The 23,344-nt window shown below is 42.3% G+C and overlaps 1 protein-coding gene across 9 annotated transcripts; it reads left to right on the top strand.

Annotated features, from left to right (window-relative positions):
- The first annotated feature begins 1,357 nt into the window (after positions 1 to 1,357).
- On the top strand, positions 1,358 to 22,578 carry ILF3 (interleukin enhancer binding factor 3). Of its 9 annotated transcripts, none has more exons than XM_073319033.1 (20): positions 1,358 to 1,466; positions 7,003 to 7,095; positions 7,179 to 7,405; positions 7,735 to 7,915; positions 8,280 to 8,427; positions 9,743 to 9,834; positions 10,221 to 10,316; positions 10,695 to 10,806; positions 11,527 to 11,624; positions 12,045 to 12,156; positions 12,258 to 12,386; positions 12,665 to 12,864; positions 13,379 to 13,549; positions 14,045 to 14,182; positions 14,401 to 14,577; positions 14,865 to 15,018; positions 15,305 to 15,358; positions 19,123 to 19,488; positions 21,579 to 21,716; positions 21,925 to 22,578. In XM_073319033.1, the coding sequence occupies exons 2-20, from the start codon at positions 7,093 to 7,095 to the stop codon at positions 22,056 to 22,058; spliced, it is 2,730 nt and encodes a 909-aa protein (XP_073175134.1). In that variant the 5' UTR covers positions 1,358 to 1,466; positions 7,003 to 7,092; the 3' UTR covers positions 22,059 to 22,578. The 9 variants fall into 9 exon arrangements, with proteins under 9 accessions (XP_073175134.1, XP_073175138.1, XP_073175141.1 ...); XM_073319037.1 differs by having other exon boundaries at positions 1,359 to 1,466; positions 12,258 to 12,368; XM_073319040.1 differs by having other exon boundaries at positions 1,359 to 1,466; positions 12,258 to 12,368; positions 14,862 to 15,018; positions 21,579 to 21,707.
- Positions 22,579 to 23,344: the final 766 nt, after the last annotated feature.

Genomic DNA, 23,344 nt, shown 5'->3' with positions numbered 1-23,344 from the left:
CAGGGAGGGGAGAGAGCACTGGAGAAATTGGCAAGTGTTCCCATTTTTCCAGCTTGGAAATACAGTCATCCACGCTCAAAGAGGGCAGGGGGGCTGCCACTGGTGAGTCTAAGTCCTGTCAGGTGAGCCTTCCTCATTGTGCTGAGGGTAAGAACCTCACACATGCATGCACACAAATGCAGGGAATGAGAAGATCTGAGCCCTTCCATACCCCACCTCATAACAGGTGTGAGGTGAGCAGCCACCCAGTGATCCTTCCCATGCTCCCTTCATGACAGGATGGACAGCTGCTGCCAGGCTCCCCAAAATCCTTTCTGCTCACATCTCATGCTTCAGGTGGTCATCTGCAGGGGTCAGAAAGAGATTGCCCAACCCCACAACCTATTCTGTATTTGTATTTTGTTTCTCTCCTTCCTCAGAAGCATCAGCGATGGCTACAGCTGGCTGGTTCTTGTTCACATCATGCTCAGAGTCTAACTGCGTGCTATATGTGGATTTGGGAAGAATTTTCCCCCAGGTCAGATTGGCAGAGACCTTTGGGGGTTTTTTGCCTTCCTCTGTGGCTTGGGGTGTGGACTGCTTTCCAGGATCGTCTGGGTATATATCTCAATTAATCAGTTTCTTGCCACGGCAAGGGTCTTTGGCACTGGGACACCTCACTCCCTCCTATTCTCTTCCTGTGGCACATCACAGTTTAGTCTCCTGAGGGCTGTAATACCCACAGGGCAGCTGCCCCCCCATACCCCTTTCCCCTCAGAGCAGCCATCCCACACTGCCCCCCACATCCCCTTCCCTTCAGGGCAGCCTCCCCACACTACCCCCTCATGCCCCTTTCCCCTCAGAGCAACTGTGTCTTGCCCCCACTTCTCCTGAGGCCAGTCCCCCGCCCCCTTCCCCTCCGGGCAGCTGCCCCCCCATGCCCCTTTCCCCTCAGAGCAGCCAACCCACACTGCCCCCCACATCCCCCTCCCTTCAGGGCAGCCTCCCCACACTGCCCCCCTCAGAGCACCTGCCCCCCACATCCCCCTCCCTTCAGGGCAGCCTCCCCACACTGCCCCCCTCAGAGCACCTGCCCCCCTCGCATTCCCTTGCCATCAGGGTGGCCGCCCCACCCTGCCCCTCTCCCCATCGATCCCCTCGCCCCGCCCCCTCGCCTCGCACCTGCCCCAGTTCCCCGCGCGCCGAGCCACCTCCCCCTCGTTCTGAGCCCGCGGCGCCGCGCGCGGAGACGCAGATCCGAAGGAGGCGGAGCCTAGCCGGGCGCGCAGGTGACGTCGCAGCGGCGTCCCGCGCCGATTGGTGGGGAGCGGACCCGGCGGCCTCCCCACGTGATCCCTCCCTGCCCCCCCGACGGCCCCCCTCCCCCATTCTCCCGCCGGCTCCTCCCCCCTCGCTGCAGTCGGAGCCGAACAGCGCTGCGCACCGCACCGTGTGGGGAGCCGGCGGCGGTGGGCACGGCCCGGCCGGTGAGTGCGGCCTCGGGGAGCCGGGCAGCAGCCGGGGAGCGGGGCCGGGCGAAGCAGGGGCCGCCCCCGGCCTGAGGGAGTCCCCGCGCTGAGGCGGAGGAAGGGGGGGCGGTGCTGGGCCGCGGGGGGGCGGTGCTGGGCCTACTCCCAGGCCTGGCGGCCCCTTCCTGCCCGGCCTGAAGGCGAGCGGGTGCCTGGTCCCCCACCCCGGGCCCGGGCCCGGCCCGGCCCCCCACTCCGCTCGCCCCATTGTGCTGTGGAGACAAAATGGCGGCGGATGGCGGTTGGGCCGGGAGTAAAAGCGGGGGGGGGAGTGGTACGGCGCGGGCGCACAGGGGGGTGCTGCGCGCGCACCTCGCTCACCCCCTCGCGCGCTGCCCGGCTTGGGGCGGCGGGGGGGGGGGGGGGACGGTGGCGCGTGCGGGGTCTCGCGGCGGCCGCGGCTCCACGCGCTGCTCGGGGCCGCTTTGTTCTCGCTGCCGCCTTTGCAAATGGCGGCGGCGGCTGCTCCTCGCGTGGGGGGCCCGATCCTCCCTCCCTCGCTGCGCGGCGCGATGCAGGGGTTTCCCCCCTCCCGCGGTCCCGGGGCCGCCCGCTCCTCCTGCAGAGGGCGGAGCGCCGCATCCCGGGTAGGCCGCCCCCCGGCGTGCACCAGTGGCAGCCCGGGCAGAGAGCCGCGCTCGCTCAGTGCTCCCCTGCTGCGGGGAGCAGGGGCCTGCCCGAGGCGCTCCCCGGCGCGGCAGGAGACACCTACTGCCCGAGGCCTGCATCCTGGCAGGAGGCTGCAGATCTCTGCCGCTCTCAGTGCAGTGAAACAGCGCTGTGGGGGAGGGTGACTCCGTCAGAGCACAGGCCCGGAGGGGCATGTAGCAGAGATGGGGAAACATCCGGCCGGGTCCCATTGAGTTCGTCTCCCCACAGCTTCCCTGGTAGCTGAAATTTCTCCTTTGTTCTACTTCAGACCAGTTTTCAGAGCTGCTGGATTTCTCTGTAACTCAGAATTCAATGTAAAGTACGACTCGCGGGTTGGTAATGGCATACCTACTGAAAAACCTGGAAATCTCTGCTTTCCATTAACATCCTGCATCTCTTTACATTTGAGCCAGGTTTTGTAAATCTTCCCACAAACAGGCTGTTCTGGGACCAAGATTTGAACAACTCAAAAATGTGTCCTGTCCTGTTAGTGAATGAGAACTTGAAAGCCTACAGAACTGGTCATAAACAAAAATGAAATGGAGTACCCAGTCTTACTCAAATTGAGGAAGTTAAAAAAGAAAACTGTATAAATGGAGAAATAGAAACTATTTTTTTCCTCATCAAGCTAAGATATCACAGAATAGATGGGGTATCTTTATAAAAAACGCAAAAAAGAAAAGGAGGACTTGGGGCACCTTAGAGACTAAATAAACTTGTTAGTCTCTAAGGTGCCCCAAGTCCTCCTTTTCTTTTTGCAGATACAGACTGTAACACAGCTGCTACTCTGAAACGTTTATAAAAAAACAAACTTTAAACCTTTAGCATTCTAATTACTCTCTTGCTTTTCACCCACATGAGCCAGTTTAGGCCATTACTTTGAAATGCAAGAACCCAGTGCTTTATTAGCATTGGAATAATTAGTTAAATCATGAAGTGGAAATGATAGGAGGAAGTTTTAGCATAGTAAAGAACATGATGTGATTTCGAAGTGTGTGTGTTACCTTTTTTAGTCCTTTTCCCACATTTTATTGAATGTTAACTTTGTGAAGCATTGTCGATAGTTCACACCATAAGTAAAATTAATGTTTTTAACCTATTCTGTGGTTACCTTTCCTGCAAGGTCTGAATCCTATGATGCTGCAGAAACCATAAGTAGCTCTTTTTCTCACATTAAAAAGGGGTTTTTATGATCTTAAGTGCATAAATAATATTAGTCTTAGAAAACTGGAAATTTCAGTTTAATCTGCTGTAGCATTTTCTGGATGTGACCTTTAATTTTTTTTTTTATTGACACGATTCAGAATTTCTCATCTCACTTGGAGAGGGAACAATACAGATGTCATTAACAAATATCAATGTATGGCTGTCAACACTTATTTACAAAATTAATATTCAGGGTACAAATAAATATAAAAGTAATTTTTAGTAAATTAAGTAGATATTTGGCTAACAGGTGAGGGCATTTTTGAGAATTGGTACACATACTTTCAGAAGTATTCAGAATCCAGACTCAGGCCTTCGGACAGGGATTAGAGAGGTTAGGACTTGTATATGTTCCTAACATATGACAAGGTGTCAGAATACCAGCACACCTCTGTATTACAGGATAAGAATGATCCTGGAATTGAAACATCTAGGCTTCAGTCCTGCAAACACGTACATGCTTATCCTTATTATTGCAGGTAGTCTCATTGAGCTAATGGGACTGCTCACAGTAGGAAAGTTTATCATGTTTGTAAATATTTGCAGAATTGCAGCCCTAGCTGTTTCTTTTAATATGTTATAAAAGGCTGCATGGTGAAAATTCCCCACTTGCTGTGTCAAAGGATTAATGATAGTGAGTTGTCTTCATCATAGGATATTACTTTGTGGGATTGGGGGACTGCCTTTTCCTTCTGTATTGGTACAGCACCTAGCACAATGGGGTCCTGGTCCATGACGGGGATCTAGGCACTATGATGATACAGCTAATAAAACATAGAGCAGCACTGCTTTAGTAAAATACTGAGTGTTTTGCCACTTCATTGCTAGTGTTTTTTTCTTCCTAGCCCCTCACAATAGTTTATATTTATTTAAGATGTGTCCGGATTAATTGCAAATTAGTATTATTGAAAAAGTGATATGGCATCCTGAGTATATTGTCAATGCTAAGTATTTTTATAGTACTCATCAGGGTGTTTTTGTTTTTTACTGTCTCCTAAGATACCTGTCTGCATGGATCCCAGTGTAATTTAATGTAATAAAAGTTAAAATTTAGTCCCCTTTTTGTGAAGATGTATGTTCATTTGCAAACAGCTGAAATTCAAGTACATGTATTTGATTCTGACGTGTAAAATTCAGTTGAGACACGATTGCCGTGTAAATCTGAGGTAGGTAGGAAATGCCAGACAAGGTTAATATGGATGCATTTAAAACAGTTCGACAAAATCTTAATTGAAATTAAGCAGAGCCCAGTAGTGGTGTTGAAGTTAAGGGTCTGCCAGCACTTGTCTCCAACTATAATTTCTGTTGTAAACCTTTACAAATTTATTCATTAGCTCTGAGGCTTGATAACTTTGCATCACCTTTTTGAGCTCAGTAAGAATTTCATGTTGGAGATGCCATATGCTTAGATGTTTTTAGCCAGCACCTAACAGGTAATCTAGTTCCTTGAAGTTATTAGAAAACTAGGAGTTTGGGGTGGGGGATAAATTGACCTTGTAATATTTTGCAGAGAGAAATCATGGAGACTTACTAAAGATAAATATTTTCAAACTGATTTTGATTTACTGTCTCTATTTCAATAAACTGTTGGTTCTTGTCATATTCTTATTTCATAGCTTCCTGCATTCTTACTGCTGTTTAAAACTAGAAGGGTAAAGCCAGTTTGGTGCTAGATTGTATTTTGGGCTTCATGCCAAAAGTCACCTGCACATCTGAAAACGTTCTTGGAAAGGTGTTGCCTTTCACAAAGAATAGATATGAATCCTTAGGAGATTAATCTTACCGCCATCTATCTATCTATTAAAGAGTGATCAAATGAAGAAACAAAGGGGTAGAAGTTTGAGTTGATACAGAGTTAAAATCCAGTTATGGCATAAACCAGTGGTTCTCAAACTTTTGTGCTGGTGACCCCTTTCACATAGCAAGCCTTTTTTATATATTTAACACCATTATAAATGCTGGATACAAAGCGGGGTTTGGGGTGCAGGCTGACAGCTTGCGACCCCCCCATATAATAACCTCCCGACCCCCAGTTTGAGATCCCCTGGCATAAACTGTTTTAAAGTGTTTTGTTCGTTTCTAAAGATGACCTCAGAACGGTGATGAGTAGTTCCATGGAGATTCTTGTACAACTGTAGCACAACAATTATGGGAATTATCAAAACACTTGTATTCCTACACAAAAATTAGCTGACTTAGAGTTTAGTTTGCACAAGTGTATTTCCTCATAGGTAGGCCTGGAAGGATTAGATTTTTATCAATAAACATGGATTTCGTTGAACACACAAACTGATGGAAAAAATGTTAACATTAAAATTTACACATAGTCAAATTAAGAAAAATGTTGTTTGAATTATTAGGGTTGGTTATAAGGATATTTACTTTGTATATTTTGACATGTGATGTTGACAATTTGTTTTAATGGTTATAAAGCTTTAATTTTTTGAATCTCAGTGTCGTCTGTCATGAAATAATGGTTTGACCCTCCACGTAATTTCCTGCAACTGGTGAAAATTTAAACTGATAAAAATAACACACAATGCTTAAAAATAGACATCAGTATTATCTGTCAGAAGTATAAAAAATCCCGAATTCTGCCATGCCTACTCAGAACACAAATAGTGAAACAAGGAAAACAAAAGTTAAGGCAATGAACATAACCTTACTTGCTCATATATCATCATAGTGAAACAGGCTGCCCGTTTACTTGTAGGCAGTAGGATGAGGTGGTGATATGGGAAATAGATTATCGCAAGTGATCACTTAGGCCTGTCTGGGATGAGCAGGCATTGGAGGATCCTTTCTGCTAGGACACCAGGTTGTTCCTTTTGCCATGAAACTGCAGTAGTTAGTTAAGTTTGCAGTGATTCCATTTTTCATGCTCCACTTCACTAGTGGAAAGTAGTTTTGCATTAACTGGGGATTTAGTTAGGTTGGACTTAAAAATTCATGTCTTTAAAATGTAGAGAGGGGCTTGTGTAGTGGATTTTTTTTGTAAAGAAAATGAGTGTGTGTTTTAGGCAGAGGGAGGCTATATCACTTCCCCAAGTCCACAATGGGTACAGTGTAAGAGGTAGGATTAGAAATCAGGCAGTCTTTTTTGCTCAGACCATTGGACTCTTATAATTAAGTCTTTAGACAACATGAAACCTCACTCCTTTTGTGCTCTTGAATGAAATATAGCATAGGGTTGGCATTATACATTTAGGTCTGTGTAGTTATTTCACATGTTGCATTGCACATCTTGGATGTATGGTAGTGGTTGTCAAACCTTTATTAAATAGATATATTTGATGTAGCACTTGATGAGCTCTGGAATGTTTTTTCATCCTTCTAAAAGTAAGAACTTTTAAAGCAATCCATACATGTTAGAATGGTGTCTGTATGGCAAACTTGATTTTGATCATTATTCTGCATTTGGGTTAATGTTCAGCTACTATATCAATGCCTATGGGTATTGGTCTTCAGGGGTAGAATACTTGGTCAGCTATAAACTGTTCATATGGTCCTAATCTGCACAGTTTATACACCCAATTACTTTGATAACAAATTTGAGTTACAGGTATGTACTTACCAAGTAGACAGATGATTTATCAGTCCACCTACAAATCATTGGTAATTATTTTTCTGTTTTTAGATTATAGAAAGCTGTATTGGTTGTAGTTCCTTGGAGGAAGAAGTTAAATAAGTACTTTTTGAAAGCTTCAGCAAAGATTCAGAAGCAAAAATGGTAAGACTCTGAAATCTCCAGCTTTCAGAAATAAATATTATTCTTAGTCTATTATTAAATTGCATCAAATTTTGTCTTTTCAGCGACCGATGCGTATTTTTGTGAATGATGACCGCCATGTGATGGCAAAACATTCTGCTGTTTACCCAACTCAGGAAGAGTTGGAGGCAGTTCAGAACATGGTCTCCCATACAGAACGTGCTCTCAAAGCTGTATCTGACTGGATTGATGAACAGGAAAAAGTCAGTGGGGAGCAGCCAGAACCGGAGGCCATGGAAACAGCAGTCGAAGAAGAAAACAAAGAAGGAGGGTAAGTAACATTACTAGTCAGCTGTTTTATGGGGACTCTGTCAAGTGCTTCAGTAGTATTTTTTTCTCTAGACTGATAGTAATGTGTTCTTAAGTGCTTGAAAAGACATTAGTTCTCATTTTCTCCCTAATTCTGACATTCCATAGCCAGAGGAAATAAACATGGAATTCAAGTAATTTTCCTGTATGTGTATAGTAGTAGTGCTCATATTTTGGATCTAAACCTTTACTGCTTTGTCCTGTGAGCTAGGTTATTTTAAGTGTCCCTTTAAGTGCACTTCAGGCTTCGACTTTTGTGCTGCCATAACTGCATTTACATATTTTTCACAGGGATCAGAAGGCTGCCGAGCATTTGACTAGGACCCTTCGTGGAGTGATGCGTGTTGGGCTTGTAGCAAAAGGCCTGCTACTGAAGGGAGACTTGGATCTTGAGCTAGTTCTCCTGTGCAAAGAGAAACCCACAACTGGTCTCTTGGACAAAGTAGCTGAGAATCTTGGTGTACAGCTTGCTGTGAGTAAAATCCTTTGATTGTGTATGCTTGTCACAGTGAACACACACAAGTGAATGGATTAAAGGGACAAGAAGGTTACTGGGATATTTATTAGGCTTCTTACTAAGACAGAATGGGAAAATGTGGTTAATATCTTTACAGAACCACCTTGTCTTTACAGAAACACCTTGTAAAGTAGGTGGATGTCATTTGCCGCAAACAATTTTATAATATCACTTCATAAACTAACTAAACTGAAAAGTAAGTTATAGCATCCGTATGAGGCTTGTTGATACTCTTAAGGGAAAGGGCGGTGCTGTGCACTTGGAAGAAACGCATAAATCCAAGAGAAAATTTCTAAATGGTAAAATTATTATATTGTAGACTATTACTGAAGATAAATATGAAATAATCCAGTCTGTGAGCGAAGCTGCAATTATCATTAAGAACACACAGGAGCCTCCATTGACGCTGACCATTCACTTGACATCCCCTGTTGTGAGAGAAGAAATGGAAAAACTGTTAGCTGGAGGTATGGAAGACTGAAAACGGCTAACAGTCAGTCTGGGAACTTACGTTGTGTATTGCTAATCACTGTTAAAATGTGCTATTCAATTTCAGCGTAGGTAGTCCAAGTTGTTTGAGACAAAAATATTTCATGCAGACAAATTCAATTTCCAGATTGTAATACTACAAGAGACCATGGATGTGGATAATTAGAAACAGACTCCTAAAATTGAGTAGCACCTTTCAAGTGGTATTTCACTTTTCTTACTTGGGCCTTTAGTTCACTAATATATAATGTTGTTTAAATCTTTTTTTATACCTAGCCGTGTTAAAGGCCCACACAAATGACATCAAATGTAAGCTTGTACCTTAAAAAATATTGAAGGCTTCTTGTAAATGACTTTTGCATGTACATAAAATTGGATATGTTATATAAAATGGTTTGTGTTGCAGCAAAAATGATAGGTGCACTGTTGGGTCTCTTTGGCTGTTTTATCAGCTAAAGTTCAGAATTCCAGGACGTGATGCAGAGTTTTGGATAAAGTTAGACGCCATCCATGATCTTATTCAAACTTACTCTTTGGAATAAGACGTCAAAAATATTTTCACTTGAAAAATCTCTTACTATAATCAGTTCTGTATCACAAGCATCACACTATTTGACTCATGAACTTGTATGCATAACAAGTGTTCGAACTAGCCTTATCTAAAACCCTGGTCTTCAGACACTTCAAAATTAGTAACACAAATCTTCAGTTTTGCTGCAGCACAGACTGGAGAATATTTTTGTGCTCTATTGATTGTCTATGGTTCTGATATCTGACTTCGTCTACCAAGCCTTCTAGTTTGTCAATTTTAGGGACGCTGGACCTTTGACCAACAGGACGCACTCTGTCACGGGCCGGGGCCAGGGCAGTCAAGCCTTGTGGGCGGAGGGGGTTCCCTTGGCTTTAGAAAAGCCTTTACCTCTGCTCTGGATGTAGAGTGAGGGTTAAGTTCAAACTTCCCTTTCTGTTAGGTACCGTAGAATTCTACTTTCTGAAGCTTTGTTAAAGCAGTATAGGCTTTCTGTCCCCTCCTACACAGAATTCCTCTTTCCCCTCATAGTATAGGAGTTAGCCTATTCCCTGTTACATTAATCTCCCCCTTTCTGCAGTGTGAAGTTCCAGTTAAGGGTAATAAAGTGAAGTGTACTGCAGACTATCCTTTCAGGTAAAGGGTATAGCTCGAGATCTTTTGGGAGCCTCCGCTGCCCTTTAGGAAGCTGCCTCATCCCCTCTCCACCTGACAGAACCCCCTTGGTCAAACTGTGCCTGTCTTCTTATTCCATCCACGAATAGAAACGCTATCAGTCAACGACACCCCGGACGTTCTGGACAGGCAGAAATGCCTTGCTGCCTTGGCGTCACTCCGACACGCCAAGTGGTTCCAGGTTTGCATTTTGTTCTTATATTTGTCTTTAAGTAGCCAGTTAAAGTTTACAAATATCTAACTTTATATTAAAGTACTTTAACATTGGACGATAGTTGTGCTGAACTTAGCGTCTGTCAACCATACAGTTGCTAAAGAAGCACTTAAGCGAATTTAATGTTCAAAGAGGAAACTTTTTTTAATGAGTAGATGCATAGTTGCTGCTTTGTGTTAAGAGTAATGTCACTTTTGTACACTGTAATTACTATTCCGTTATAAAATAGTAATGATGTAAATATATATTGTTTACCCTTGACAAAGTAGCACTGCAAAAATTAATATTTGTCTGCACATAAATTGGTTTTGGTATTTTTATTGAATATGCCTTTGCTTGATTACTTATTCTAGGCCAGGGCTAATGGTCTGAAATCGTGCGTCATAGTCATCAGGGTGCTGAGAGATCTGTGTACTCGGATTCCTACTTGGGGACCACTTAGAGGATGGGTAATTTTCTTTTTTTTTTTTTTTTTTTTTTTTTTACTGTTTTCTGAATTGTTTGGTTTTATTCTTTAAGTCACTGGAGAGAACTGTTCTTCAGTCTGAAATGCCATTTTCACAAATTGCAACTTTCTTTAATTTGAAGACATTATTGAAGCATTTTGGTTTTGAAATATACACTTGAAGACTTTCTATATGATCACATACTTTGGATCTGTAGGCTGAATTTAAAGTAATTTCTAAACTTATGGCAGTTACAGCCCTCTGCTTCTTATATTCAATTTGGTGATTCTTTTGCTTTTGCTTAGGCATTTGTTGTAAAGTTTCCCTAAAACCGTCATGTGTCTGCATCTCTCACTTTTTAAAATCTCAAATGTTTTACAGCCTCTGGAGCTGCTGTGTGAAAAATCAATTGGAACAGCTAATAGACCAATGGGAGCCGGTGAGGCCCTGAGAAGAGTACTTGAATGTCTTGCATCAGGAATTGTTATGCCAGGTTAGATGGTTCTCTGCATATACATTTCAAAGCAAGAAATCACATGGGATGCAATTAAAGTTTGGTGCATTATAGTATTGTGTGGTACTTACAAGGCCCCCTTCATTGTCAGGGATGCTCTAGGTCAGTGGTTCTCAACCTATTTACCATTGTGGGTCACATATATGGCCCAGTGTGTTATGTGGGCCACATCCAATACTACCTGTATGGCCCTGAGGATGTCACATGGGCTGTAGCTCTGTGCTGATTGGGCTGCAAGCGACCCATGGGCCGCAGGTTGAGAACCACTGGTCTAGGTATACTTGATCCTGCCTCAGCGCGAGGAGGAGGACAAGATGACCTCTCGGCCCTTCCAGCCCTACATTTCTGTGATTCTGTGTTTGCACAGTTGAGATTTAAAAGTTCATAAAAATATGTAGCATAAATGGGTATTACAGTACCATCATTTTATCTAGGGCACAAGGACCCATGATGATAAGCCCTGCAGTGTGAAGTACCAGATTCTACAAGTGTTAAATTGGTTGTCTTACTTTCTAAGTGGTATTAACCAACTTCACTTATAATTATACTTGTAAAATAATCCAGATAAATTTCAAAATGTTGGACGTTGATCGGTGTTACACAGATGAGTGTTGAATGATGCCAAGGGAATACTTAGTTTAGTTTTTTTAGAAACACTAGGATAATTCTCTGCATATCTTCCTTGTTTCCTGCCTTCAGATGGTTCTGGTATTTATGATCCTTGTGAAAAAGAAGCCACTGATGCTATTGGGCATCTAGACAGACAACAAAGGGAAGATATCACACAGAGTGCTCAGGTATAGTTTTGCCTACAGATGTTGCAAAAACTTAATGAGTTCAATTTATGTTGAACTTCCATATTGGTTAATGGTAGTCTAGTAACCTCTCTGAGGTTGGTTTTAATTTTTTTAATACCTAGTCATGTAAAAAAAATGGGTCTCACACTAAAAAAGAAATTTATAGTTTCATCTGCCAGAAGCAAAGTATCAGGTTTTAAATAGTGACTTACCGCTGTGGCCCAGGTTTTGGATTGAACTTAGAATTCTAAGGAGCATCCCATTTAAACTGAGCTGTCTTTTTTGGTGTGTTTTTTGTTGGTTTTTTTTTTTTTTTTTTTGAGCAGGGGTGGGTAGAAGATTCCTCTTTGAACTTCTGCAGTGAGCAAATATTACTTTAGCAACTTGTGCATCCCATTAACTTGTGTTCCATCTTTTTAGCATGCTTTGAGACTTGCTGCTTTTGGCCAGCTTCACAAGGTCTTGGGGATGGATCCCCTGCCTTCCAAGATGCCCAAGAAACCAAAGAACGAAAATCCAGTTGACTACACTGGTAGGTATTGGAATAAACGAATACATTCTCAGTGCCCAGTGCTCTTGCTACTCCATCACTCAGTAATTGATATATTTAGCTGCCTCTTATGATCTTTACAGTCCAGATTCCCCCCAGTACCACATATGCCATCACCCCAATGAAGCGTCCTATGGAGGAGGATGGAGAGGAGAAGTCTCCCAGCAAAAAGAAAAAGAAGATTCAGAAAAAAGGTATTGAGTTAACCAGAGGTAGGTAACAAGTTGCTGCCTAAGAGCTGTTTTCAGACTAAATGAGGGGCAAACTGCAGAAGAAAGTGTTTCTTGTGGAATGGCTTGTAAATCTGAGTGACTGGATTTTTCTCCTGCTTTTTAAGGCTTTATCTACTGTAAATGATCCTTTCAAATCTGTACTTCTAAACAAGAAGTCCACAGTGGCAGATTGTAACCTCTTATTGTCTGAACTCAGTTGTCAAGTTTGTCTTAAAACAAATGTGCATGTCTAACAAACAAACTGTTTTTCTGTTTAGAGGAAAAAACTGAACCTCCCCAGGCTATGAATGCACTGATGAAATTAAATCAGCTAAAACCTGGTCTCCAGTACAAACTTGTGTCTCAGACTGGTCCGGTTCATGCTCCTATCTTTACTATGTCCGTGGAAGTCGATGGCAGTACGTTTGAGGCATCTGGACCTTCCAAAAAGACAGCCAAATTGCATGTGGCAGTAAAAGTAAGAGCTTTGTCTTCATGTAAACACTTTTCCCCCCCCCCCCTTCAAATTCCTTTCTCTAAAAAACATTAGTATCCAAACAGTTACTCCCTTAGACTTAATCTTCTGGAAGATCATGTTAGAAATCATATGTGAAGTGTGTAGGCCCTTCTACACTGGGTACAGTTTTGTGTTGAAGTTAAAACACTGAAATAGTAGCAGCCCTTGACGGATTAAGTAAATCACTAGCCAAAAGACTTTACCCTTTTTGTTGCCAATGTTTAAAGGGCCTGCAGGGCTTGGGGGAATGGTTATAGCCTCCTGGAAGTTTTAGCACCATCAGTGGGGATGGATGAAGCTTGGGCTAATACTACATTTGGAACGAATGGAGGTAGTTGTAATTTCTGGGACAGGGCCAGTGGATCCACTTCTACACAGCCCTCTCAGCCACGTACCTCACCGTAGGGGTATAAGAGGCATGGAGGATATAGTGTCAGTACTTCTCAATGGCCTGTCTCCCTTCCTGCACCCCTAGGTGTTGCAGGATATGGGTTTACCTACAGGAGTGGAAGGCAAAGAGTCTGGAAAAGGAGATGAATCGGCAGAAGAAACAGAACAGAAACCAGTAGTTGCTCCTCCTCCTCCTGTAGTGGAAACTATCTCTACACCCAGTGCTGCTTCTCCTCCCTCAGAGCAAACTCCAGAGGTGAGCACAGACTTCTTACGTCTTTTGAGACCAAATCTTTCCTCCAACCTTCAGGAGAGCCGTGTTGTGACAAGCTGCTTAAATGATTCTTTCACTCATGAGTCTGAAACTCTCAAGCACTTTTTAAAAGGAATACTGTCCACTTGAGTTTCAGTGGAGTTTTGATTAAATAGTGTGTCCTGAAACTCCTTACAATCCCGTAAAATATTTGAGGATTTTTTCTCTCCTGTTTTAAAGGGGTGTTCTAGGTAAGGAGCACACTGACTATACATAATGCTGACAAATGCAAAATAAAACTATAAAAATCATTAACTTTTCAGTTACAATAATTATAAGGGTTATAGCTGAAACTTTTATTCCTCAAACTTAACTTTCAATGTAACTTTCCCTTTAAGACTAACATTTTCCTTAATTATAAAAACCATAAGCATACATTGGATAACTCCAAGTCCAACAGCTCTTTGTACCTTTAATGGCACTTCTAATTTATTTTAGAATGTGAAACAACAGGGACCAATCCTGACTAAGCATGGCAAGAATCCAGTGATGGAACTCAATGAGAAGAGGCGTGGTCTAAAATACGAACTGATTTCAGAAACAGGTGGCAGCCATGACAAGCGCTTTGTCATGGAGGTAAGCGACTTTGTAGTTCTCTGTACACAAGGTTACATTTATAGACATTCTGTGCAGCTTTAACTTCCAGGCCTAGTAAAATTTCACTAGTTCATACTAATTTCTGTCTGACACTGTGCATGGAAGTAGCAAGCTATGCCATAATTTACCAACATAGCAGTGTCAAAAGTGACATCTCTTGTGTGATTCATAGCATGGTTATTTAATCTGTTTCTAAGGTTGAGGTTGATGGGCAGAAATTTCAAGGAGCTGGCTCAAACAAAAAAGTGGCAAAAGCCTACGCTGCTTTAGCTGCCCTAGAGAAGCTGTTTCCCGATGCTCCAGTTGCTATTGAGCCCAATAAGAAGAAAAGAGCCCCTGTACCTGCAAGGGGAGGACCCAAGTTTGCAGTAAAGGTAGGTACACTTGCTGGTGATTTTAAATGTTTCTGTTCTGTGTGTGTAACCTAAGCAATGTTACTCAACACCCCAGAGAGGCAGAGGAGGGGTGGTTGTTATCCCCGTTTGCCTTCGGAGAAACGGAGATTGATTTACCCCTAGGTTTAGAATTAGGGCCAAACACTCAAGTTCGTAGCTCAGTTCTACCTGCACTGGACTTTAGAAACACAAATCCATTTCAGGTTGGGCACTGAAATGCTGATTTAAAAATAGGGTTGTGTAACAAGGTGTCTCTTCCACAGCAGCATAATCCAGGTTTTGGAATGGGAGGCCCCATGCACAATGAAGTGCCACCTCCCCCAAATCTGCGTGGACGTGGCAGAGGAGGCAACATCAGAGGCCGTGGCAGAGGCAGAGGTGGATTTGGTGGTGGCAATCATGGTGGCTATATGAATGCTGGTGAGTTACCGTGAATGTTTCACTCTACTAACTAAACGTCTGCTGTCGCATGTTAAACTTAATACATGTAAAGTGAAGTAGCTGTTCACAAGTAGGGTATCTCCAATGGAGTTGATCAGCTTTCTTGGTTTAAGCATATAGGTGGTAATAGAGTTCCTACATTACACAAATTAGATAACTTACGCTGTAGCTTATTGGAAGTGAAGTTTGTTTTAATGAGCTTTTCATTCCTTTCATCAACAATAGAAAATGAATATCTTAGAGTAATTGCTTTCCTCCATTCTAGGAGCTGGATACGGAAGCTATGGTTATGGAGGAAATTCTGCAACAGCAGGCTATAGTAAGTGTTAAGGTTTTAATCTTTGAAACACAGCACCCAACTGGGGTTACTCGAACTCTGGGTTTCAACATACAGTGATATACCTGTACCTGAACCATCATAGCATGTTCATTTTAAAATGAGAAATAATGAAAGGGAGCTGAATCAGATGTTTAAAACTTAAACTCAAATCCAGGTAACATCAGGTTTCCTCTTCAAATGTGAATATTTTAAATTTCTCTGCTTTAAGCCATGTGAAGCAATCCACCACTCTTGTGAATAAGATTTTCCTGAAAATACACAGCTATTTGTCTTGAGAAGAAGCCTTCATTGGGGGGTGACAGGAGCAGAGAAATCTAAAACATGACTTTCAAATGTGGCGCATTTTGCCATCTTCAAAAGAATTCTAATTTTTTTCTCTGCTCTGTCTCCCCCTTTTGTAGGTGACTTTTTCACAGACTGCTACGGCTATCATGATTTTGGGTCTTCCTAGATCATCTAAAAGTATTGCAAAAAACAGCTTTTTACTCCAATTTTCTCGAACTCCAAAACCCAAAGTGTTCGTGCTGTGTCCCTGTGCTTCACTGGGTTTCTCAACAGTGGCTTTTCACCGCAGCTTGTCTGAAACTATTAGCCGGCAGAACTTAAGACAGTGGCAGTTTTTATTGTGATTTGCCTTTGAACTTGCTCGTAATTTGATGTACACAACAGGGGGAACTAATTATCCAAGAACGTTTTTGTGCAATTTGCACAAATTTTAAAGTCAGCTCTGTTCAGCATAAAGGCAAAAAGCCCACCTTTGCTTTTTATGGAAAGCATTACTTTATTTTTAAGAAACAAATACTGAAGTTTTAATCTACCTTTGTCTTAATTTACAGCAGGTTTTGTACAAAATTTAAGCCTTTTAATAAACACCAGAACTTGGGTTGATGCCTCTGACAGTAGGGAAGATACTTTCAACATTTCTGAATCTAGTACAGCCCAGCATTTTAAGCATGCAAAATGGTGACTTGTATGTGCAATCATATGTGCTCAATTAATCTTTACATACTTTGTAATACACTGGTGAATAAATGCTGGAGGGGTGTGACTTATTGTGGCTGCTAGCTAGTATACTGTCAAAGGTATTGTACTGTGCTTCCAATACTGGTACAATAAATATCCAGGCATTAAGGAGTTAATGTAAAAGTGTTAGTTTTCATGACTTCTTAAAAATGCGTGGGTTCATTAGTTACATAAAAATGGGCTTTTTTGATCCAAGCATAAAGGGCCTAAAGCACTTCAAAAACTAAAATGTCCAAGGGTTGCAAACCCAGCAGGCTGACTGGCTGCTCAGGCCATCTGATATTCTCTGTAGCTTATGCCTCTTGTAAAATGCACATTGCCCTAAAAGCAGAAGTATTTAATAGCCCGGACAATGAAACGTCATAAGAGTTTGAAGTCTCAGGGAATAAATTGCCTTTTGAGACTCTCTAATATTTAATAAAAGATCATGTGTTCGGTCCTTTATTCTTGCTATGATACTTATGTTTCAAAATTGTATTTTCTTTGTCACTGTTCTTTTTAGCTGCAAATCCTGAAGCATTGCATTAATTTAATTTGTGAGGCTCAATAACCTTTTAGTTAACTCAATAATTTAAACTGGTGAAAACAGTAACCTGTCAAACATCCGGTTGCTGAAACCTCCTTGGGCAAAATTTTAAATATTCAGTGTGAACACTTTTTAAAAAAATAATGCATGTCCTATTTTTTTTAGAAAGTTATTGTTTGAGATAATGTCTTTTTATACAAGGGAATAGATATTGTTCTGAATGAGGTGAAAATGCCATTTTTTTTTAAATGAATACATGTTAAAGTAACTTGTGTGTTGGATATTTTTATTCAGTAGTTTTAACTGAACAGGGGTGGAATTTAGGCATTGAACAGTGTTAACACTTGCCTAGTTAAATATAAAGCATTCATCTAGAAATGACTGTCCCAAAAGCTGTCTTAACTCTCTTGGGAAAAGCATCAACTTCCACCATTTACGTTTTCAGCTCAGGTGATGCAGGTTTCTCCCTCACCTCCCATTCGGAAGAAGCTCACTTCTGCATTCTTTCATATATTCTTTTGCTATAACTCTGGATCTCTGTTTGTACCAAAGACTGGAGGTTTAGTACCAAGCTACACACTACAGGAATATTTTTTTATTGTAGTATGGTATAACCATGTTATAACTTCTTTTGGGTGGAAAGAACTATTAAAGAACCTTGTTTCTGCCCTATTGAAATGTGGCCTTCTGCCCACAGAAGAAGACAGGTTATAACATGTTTATTTGCATAGTGTGGAAAGGGCCTTACCCTAATTTGGAGGTGGGGTGAAGTCCTTTTAAATGGTTATTCCAGGAATATTATAAGTTTTAAACTAGTATGCAAAATAAAGAAAAAAGCTGGATGGTTCCTAGAGCCAGCTCTTCTGTACAAACTGCAGTTTGTATGTTGGAAATGAGCTCTGATTCACGTTCCATCATTCAGATGTGCTTTTTAAAGTTTCACAAATGTGGAGCTGTTAAAGGTCACAAGTTTACTCCTTGACTTTTTAACTTTACATTCTTCTCTATTTGAGAAGTACTATGTTTTTATTACACCCCTCCTTTGTTTCTAATGTAGTTTAACTCAGTAAAACTCCACCTGTCTCTCAAGCATCACTTAAGCTTCTGGAGCTGTGCGTACTCTACTGTGGACAGTGTTGCAGGTTTTTGTCTAGATCCTAGTGGCTGTTGTTTCTTGGTAAATAAGAATCATGATCTTTATTAAAAAATCAAAATGCAACATACCTGCTCTCGTCTTAAGTTATTAAAGTAGGCCAATTATCTAGGGCCTGAACTGAACAATCCCTTAAACCTGAACATGTTTAAATTGGGCAGGAAAGTAGTTACTCAACAGTGCAAGATCCAGTCTGTTAGTGCCACAGGTCGATCAGAAAATAAGTTTCTAGCTGCCAAAAGACTTAAGTACAAGGTTATTCCAGTTATTCCTTTTGGGGATCCTCAGCCCTAACACAGGGTTCTGGTAACCTTCTGAGTTCATGCTGATGCCAGAATTTGATGGAGTGAGCACTTTGGTACAGTTGGATAAGCTTTGTATAAGGCATCTTTGATTTCAGTCAAATTATTCCTATTCAAACAGCATTTCATGTGGAAAGTGCTCTTTATTTTAGAGTGATTTGCATGGGTGTTGGCTCTAAGTCCTTGTCACTGGAGTAAGAGTCTTCCTGATTTTCATTCCTTTTCTGTGGAGAATGAGCTTCAATTATCATTGGTGGCTAGCTTGTCTCCAGTGTAATTTGAGGACGAGACCAACTAACTTTGTAGAACATTAAGTAATAATTGTTAGATATTGTAACATGCATTGGAAAAACCACTAGTCACCTTGAACTTAGTTCTAGAATTTGATATAGATCCTTAAAGTTCTACACACATTTAATTCCTAAGACTTGAAGAGTTGTTCAATGAGCAGTGATAGTAACTGGAAGATCCTGTGTCAATGTGTATCGTGATTCCTTATCTACTTAAATGAACAAAATGTTACACCTGTTGGCCTTGTCTGGAATTACTTAAATCTTCTTGTGTTGGTCAAAAGAGTTCTGGAGTCTAAACTGCTGCTTATATAATGTCAAAACATCATAGTGTGATACAGGGCACACAACCATTTACATTTAATAAGGTATTTTTAAACAAAGTGGTGGAGTGCCTGTTTCCTCAAGCCTGTCAGAAACACCGTTTGACTTCCTCTTCCTTTGTTCAGGCCAGTTTTATAGCAATGGTGGTCACTCCGGCAACACAGGAAGTGGTGGAGGCGGTGGTGGCGGCGGGGGCTCCTCTGGCTATGGATCCTACTACCAAGGTGGTGACAACTACAGCTCACCAGTTCCACCCAAACATGCTGGAAAGAAGCAGCAGCATGGAGGACAGCAAAAACCTTCCTATGGGTCAGGGTATCAATCCCACCAAGGCCAGCAACAGCAGTCTTACAACCAAAACCAGTACAGCAATTACGGCCCTCCACAAGGCAAACAAAAAGGGTATAATCACGGACAAGGCAACTACTCTTACTCTAATTCCTACAACTCCTCTGGCGGAGGATCAGACTACAACTACGAGAGCAAATTCAGTGAGTGGGGGATTGCTTATAAGGACCTAAGTAGATACTCAGGGTTAAAATGCTACATTTGGGGGCCAGACAGAGATTTCCACAGGGATTATGAAGTCTTTTTGGGGTGAGCAGGTGGTACTGCCTTAAACGTTAGAATTGTAGTGAGCTTCAGGAGTTGTGATGATGGTACTTCAATGCCATGTTGGCATGAGAGTCCATTATGGGTGTGTTGCTCTGCTGAAACTTCCTTTATTGGTTAAGGAGCAGTGTCGTGGAATCAGGGACATGAACAGGGTTTGAAAGAATCTTCAAGGCCCGTAAACACCTCTGTCCAGAAATACTGTTTCTTCATGCAAAAACAATGGGGAGTCCTTGTGGCACCTTAGAGACTAACAAATTTATTTGGGTATAAGCTTATGCCCAAATAAATTTTAGTCTCTAAGGTGCCACAAGGACTGCTTGTTGTTTTTGCTGATACAGATTAACATGGCTACCACTCTAAAACCTGTTTCTTCATGATATACAGTCCAAATGAAAGATGGCTAGTGAGAGACTAGCCCTTGATCATGTGTCTGGTCTGAGATGCAGAGAATTACAAATTCTAAATGCAGGCCCATTCTGTGTACCTGGCCTTTCTATTCCTGGTGATTCTGGGCAGAAAATCCGTGGGTTTGACATAAATATATCCTCCTATTTCGTGTAGTTTAGATACCGTATTTAGTGTTCAACTGGAAAGAAGTAGGACTCCCAGTGAATGTAAATCTGTATTCTGAAATGGACACCCTGTGGACTTCATTCCAGAGTGAGATGGTATCCATATTCAGGATCTGAATCTGCTAGAATAATGTAGGTAGTTAGTGAAGTTAAACTGTCCCTGTTACACGTAGGGCTGGTCTACATTGGAAACTTAAGTCAGCATAGCTACACCTCTCAGCTGTGTGACAAGCTATACCCCTGAGAGAAAGCTAAGCTGGCCCACACCCTCATATAGACAGTGCTAGGTCCACAGAAGAATTCTTCCACGGACATAGCTACTGCCTCTCGGGGAGGTGGGTTAACTACAGCAATGGGAGAACCCTTCCTCTCGCTGTAGTGAGAGTCTACACCGAAGAGATTCAGTAGAGCTGCAGTTGTGCCGCTGTAGCATGTTAAGTAGAGATGCAGCCTTAGTAGTTTGCTGCCAAATGTAGCAGATACCAGATTGGCCTTTTGACCTGTTAGACTGATCTCTCTCCCATTCTGATGCTACTTCCCATGATCAGTCAGAGCTGTACCAAGGAGAGACTATAGTCTGTTACAGGGTAACTTCTCCACAGCCTGTACAATTGTGCTGCGTCTTTGTGGATATTGTCTGCTACATTACCACTAACGTGATCAGTTGGGCATTTAGTCTTTAACACTGTAGAAGAATAAACATTTGATAGTTTTGGTCTTTCCATCACAAATCAAACTGCTTCAGGGCACTTATGCCAAAAGCCAGCCTTGGTTAAGGAGCAGTGTCGTGGAATCAGGGACATGAACAGGGTTTGAAAGAATCTTCAAGGCCCGTAAACACCTCTGTCCAGAAATACTGTTTCTTCATGCAAAAACAATGAGGAGTCCTTGTGGCACCTTAGAGACTTAACAAATTTACGTACAACACCCATGTAGTTTTTGGCTAGGCAAGGCTAATTGAGGCCACCCATGTGACTCAGCCAAAAAATTACCCAAGTCCCCACTCTCCACAAAAGGAATTTTTTTACTTGCATGAGCTGTTCTTCCAGCTGTAGGCCAGACCCTCCAGCCATATGCAATTGTACAGGCTGTGGAGACGTTACCCTGTTACAGACCGTAGTCTCTTCTTGGTGCAGCTCTGACTGATCAAGCCTCTCCTGCGCTGGCAGCTAAGCCTGGGGCACTTTTACCAGCCAAAGGCTGCAGGAGAAAGATTTTCTCTAATTGAACACTTGGCCGTAACCCTTACCTTGATGAGTCATAAACTCCTTGGCAGTTTCTGTTACTAACTCAGTTCTGTATTGATAGTCTAGATATTTTTAAGGTGTCCTGGTCTAAGAGCAGAGTTGCAGACTTCACTGTCAGCCTTGCTCAGCGTGTGTTCTCAATTGCAGGTTATGGTGGCGGCAGTGGCCGTGGTGGAGGTGGAGGAAATAACTATGGGTCAGGAGGTGCCTCATACAATACTGGTTCACACAGCGGCTATGGGGGAGGATCTGGGGGAGGAGGGTCGTCTTACCAAGGTAAGCAAGGTCAGTACACAACCCTCTTCGGCTCTCCTTTTGTAAAATGTGTTTGTGTGTGGTGCGAAGATGCAGTCACCACTCTTCTGTTTTCTGTGTGTGCTCTGCTGGATGGCAGCCCAGACTGGATAAGTAACAACAATTCTTGTTGCGTACTGTTGTGTTAAAATAGCTCGTCTCAACATGGTTTAGATGAACTCTTCTCTCTCCATTTCAGGTGGATATTCTTCTCAGACTAACTACAGCTCTCCAGGTTCAGGCCAGAATTACAGCGGACCCCCAAGTTCCTACCAAGCTTCCCAAGGCGGCTACGGCAGAAACGATCACAACATGAATTATCAGTACAGATAAACCGACCCTTTCTCCGTGGGTGTGAAGTTTTGTTACCTTCCGCACTTGCGCACCCTTTGAATATTCAGTTTTATTGCATCACAGTAAACATGTAAACCCCCGTTTCCATGTTGCAGTGCTCTTTGTGATATCCGTCACTAATGGTCGAGTACCTGTAATTCCATACTTAGCTGTATTTTGGACATCTATGTATTTAATGGTTTGTTAGTTGCCATTACAACTTTGTCTAAATAGAATTTTTGAGTTAATAAAATTTCAGTATCCTTTTTCTATTTAAAATTGTCATTCAAGTGTTAACCCAGTATGGCTTTAAATAGATAAGGGATATGCCATCTGTTAATGCTTTTGTGAAGTGAGTTAAACAAGCTTTCTGTATTTTAATGCTTTAGTGTTTCAGTTTTATAAGTGAAGATTTTATTTTAAAAACCAGTGGGAAAGAGTGGGTTTTGTATGTCTGGATCATTCAGGCAGTACATCTTGATTAAGCTGAATGTAGACAAATAAACACAAACTCTTGATGTCTTTGTCTCCAAACGTGTAGTTTTGCCTTGCATACAAATGTCAGCTAGAATGTTTGTCTGCAGCAAAATAACTTTGTCCTCTTCCTTTAATAGCCACAGTGGCACAAATAGTGAAACATGGCCAGAAAACCATTTTGCAAAAATATATCCAGCAGCCCCAGAGGTGTGCAGATGATAGACCTGAATTAAATAGCTGTTTCTATCAATATAGAAAGTAGAACTCAATGTTTCTTCTCAATTATAAAAATTGGCTACAATCGCCTTTTTGGACCGTTCAGTCCTATTGGTTCATATCCAGGTTTGCCATTTTTACATTGGTTTTCTGCTGTGTAGCTGAAATGGGACCGAACTTGTCAGTCACCAGATCAGGGGGCTTGCCATTCCCATTGGAGCCTGCAACTCAGATCAAAGTTCCTCCTTTCTTTTCTCAGCTGGGAATTGCTGTGCTCCTCCAGCAGCGTCCCTTTAGGGCAGAGAGAATTGCTTGACTGTGTGAAGCAGCTTTGTTTTCCCCACCTCGTGCAGAGACTGAGCTCTCCACCTCATCTCCTGCCTTGGCAAAGGACACACTTAGGAATAGTGGTTCCCAGAGGCTTCTGTGGCTGCCCTTGGAAGCAGTGAGAGGACAAGAGCTTTGACGCTCCCTCAGTCTGGTATCTCACATGCCAGTGCTGCCGTGGGCAGAGAGATTCCAGCAGCAGCCATAGTGGGAATACCTCAAGCCCAGCAGGAGGCAGTAGTTCCCTAGTCGAGGTTTGGTGAGGT

The sequence above is a fragment of the Lepidochelys kempii genome, chromosome 20, assembly GCF_965140265.1.
Source record: "Lepidochelys kempii isolate rLepKem1 chromosome 20, rLepKem1.hap2, whole genome shotgun sequence".
In the NCBI taxonomy this organism is placed as follows: Eukaryota; Metazoa; Chordata; order Testudines; family Cheloniidae; genus Lepidochelys; species Lepidochelys kempii.
Note: the sequence above shows the minus strand (reverse complement) of the source record. Positions and strands in the feature narration are given on the sequence as shown.

Bases quoted from the DNA above. Each gene is read 5' to 3' on its own strand.
- ILF3 (XM_073319032.1), top strand. The intron at 7,916-8,279 runs GTGAGTAAAATC...ATTATATTGTAG, and splicing joins ATCTTGGTGTACAGCTTGCT to ACTATTACTGAAGATAAATA. The intron at 19,489-21,578 runs GTGAGTGGGGGA...TCTCAATTGCAG, and splicing joins CAACTACGAGAGCAAATTCA to GTTATGGTGGCGGCAGTGGC.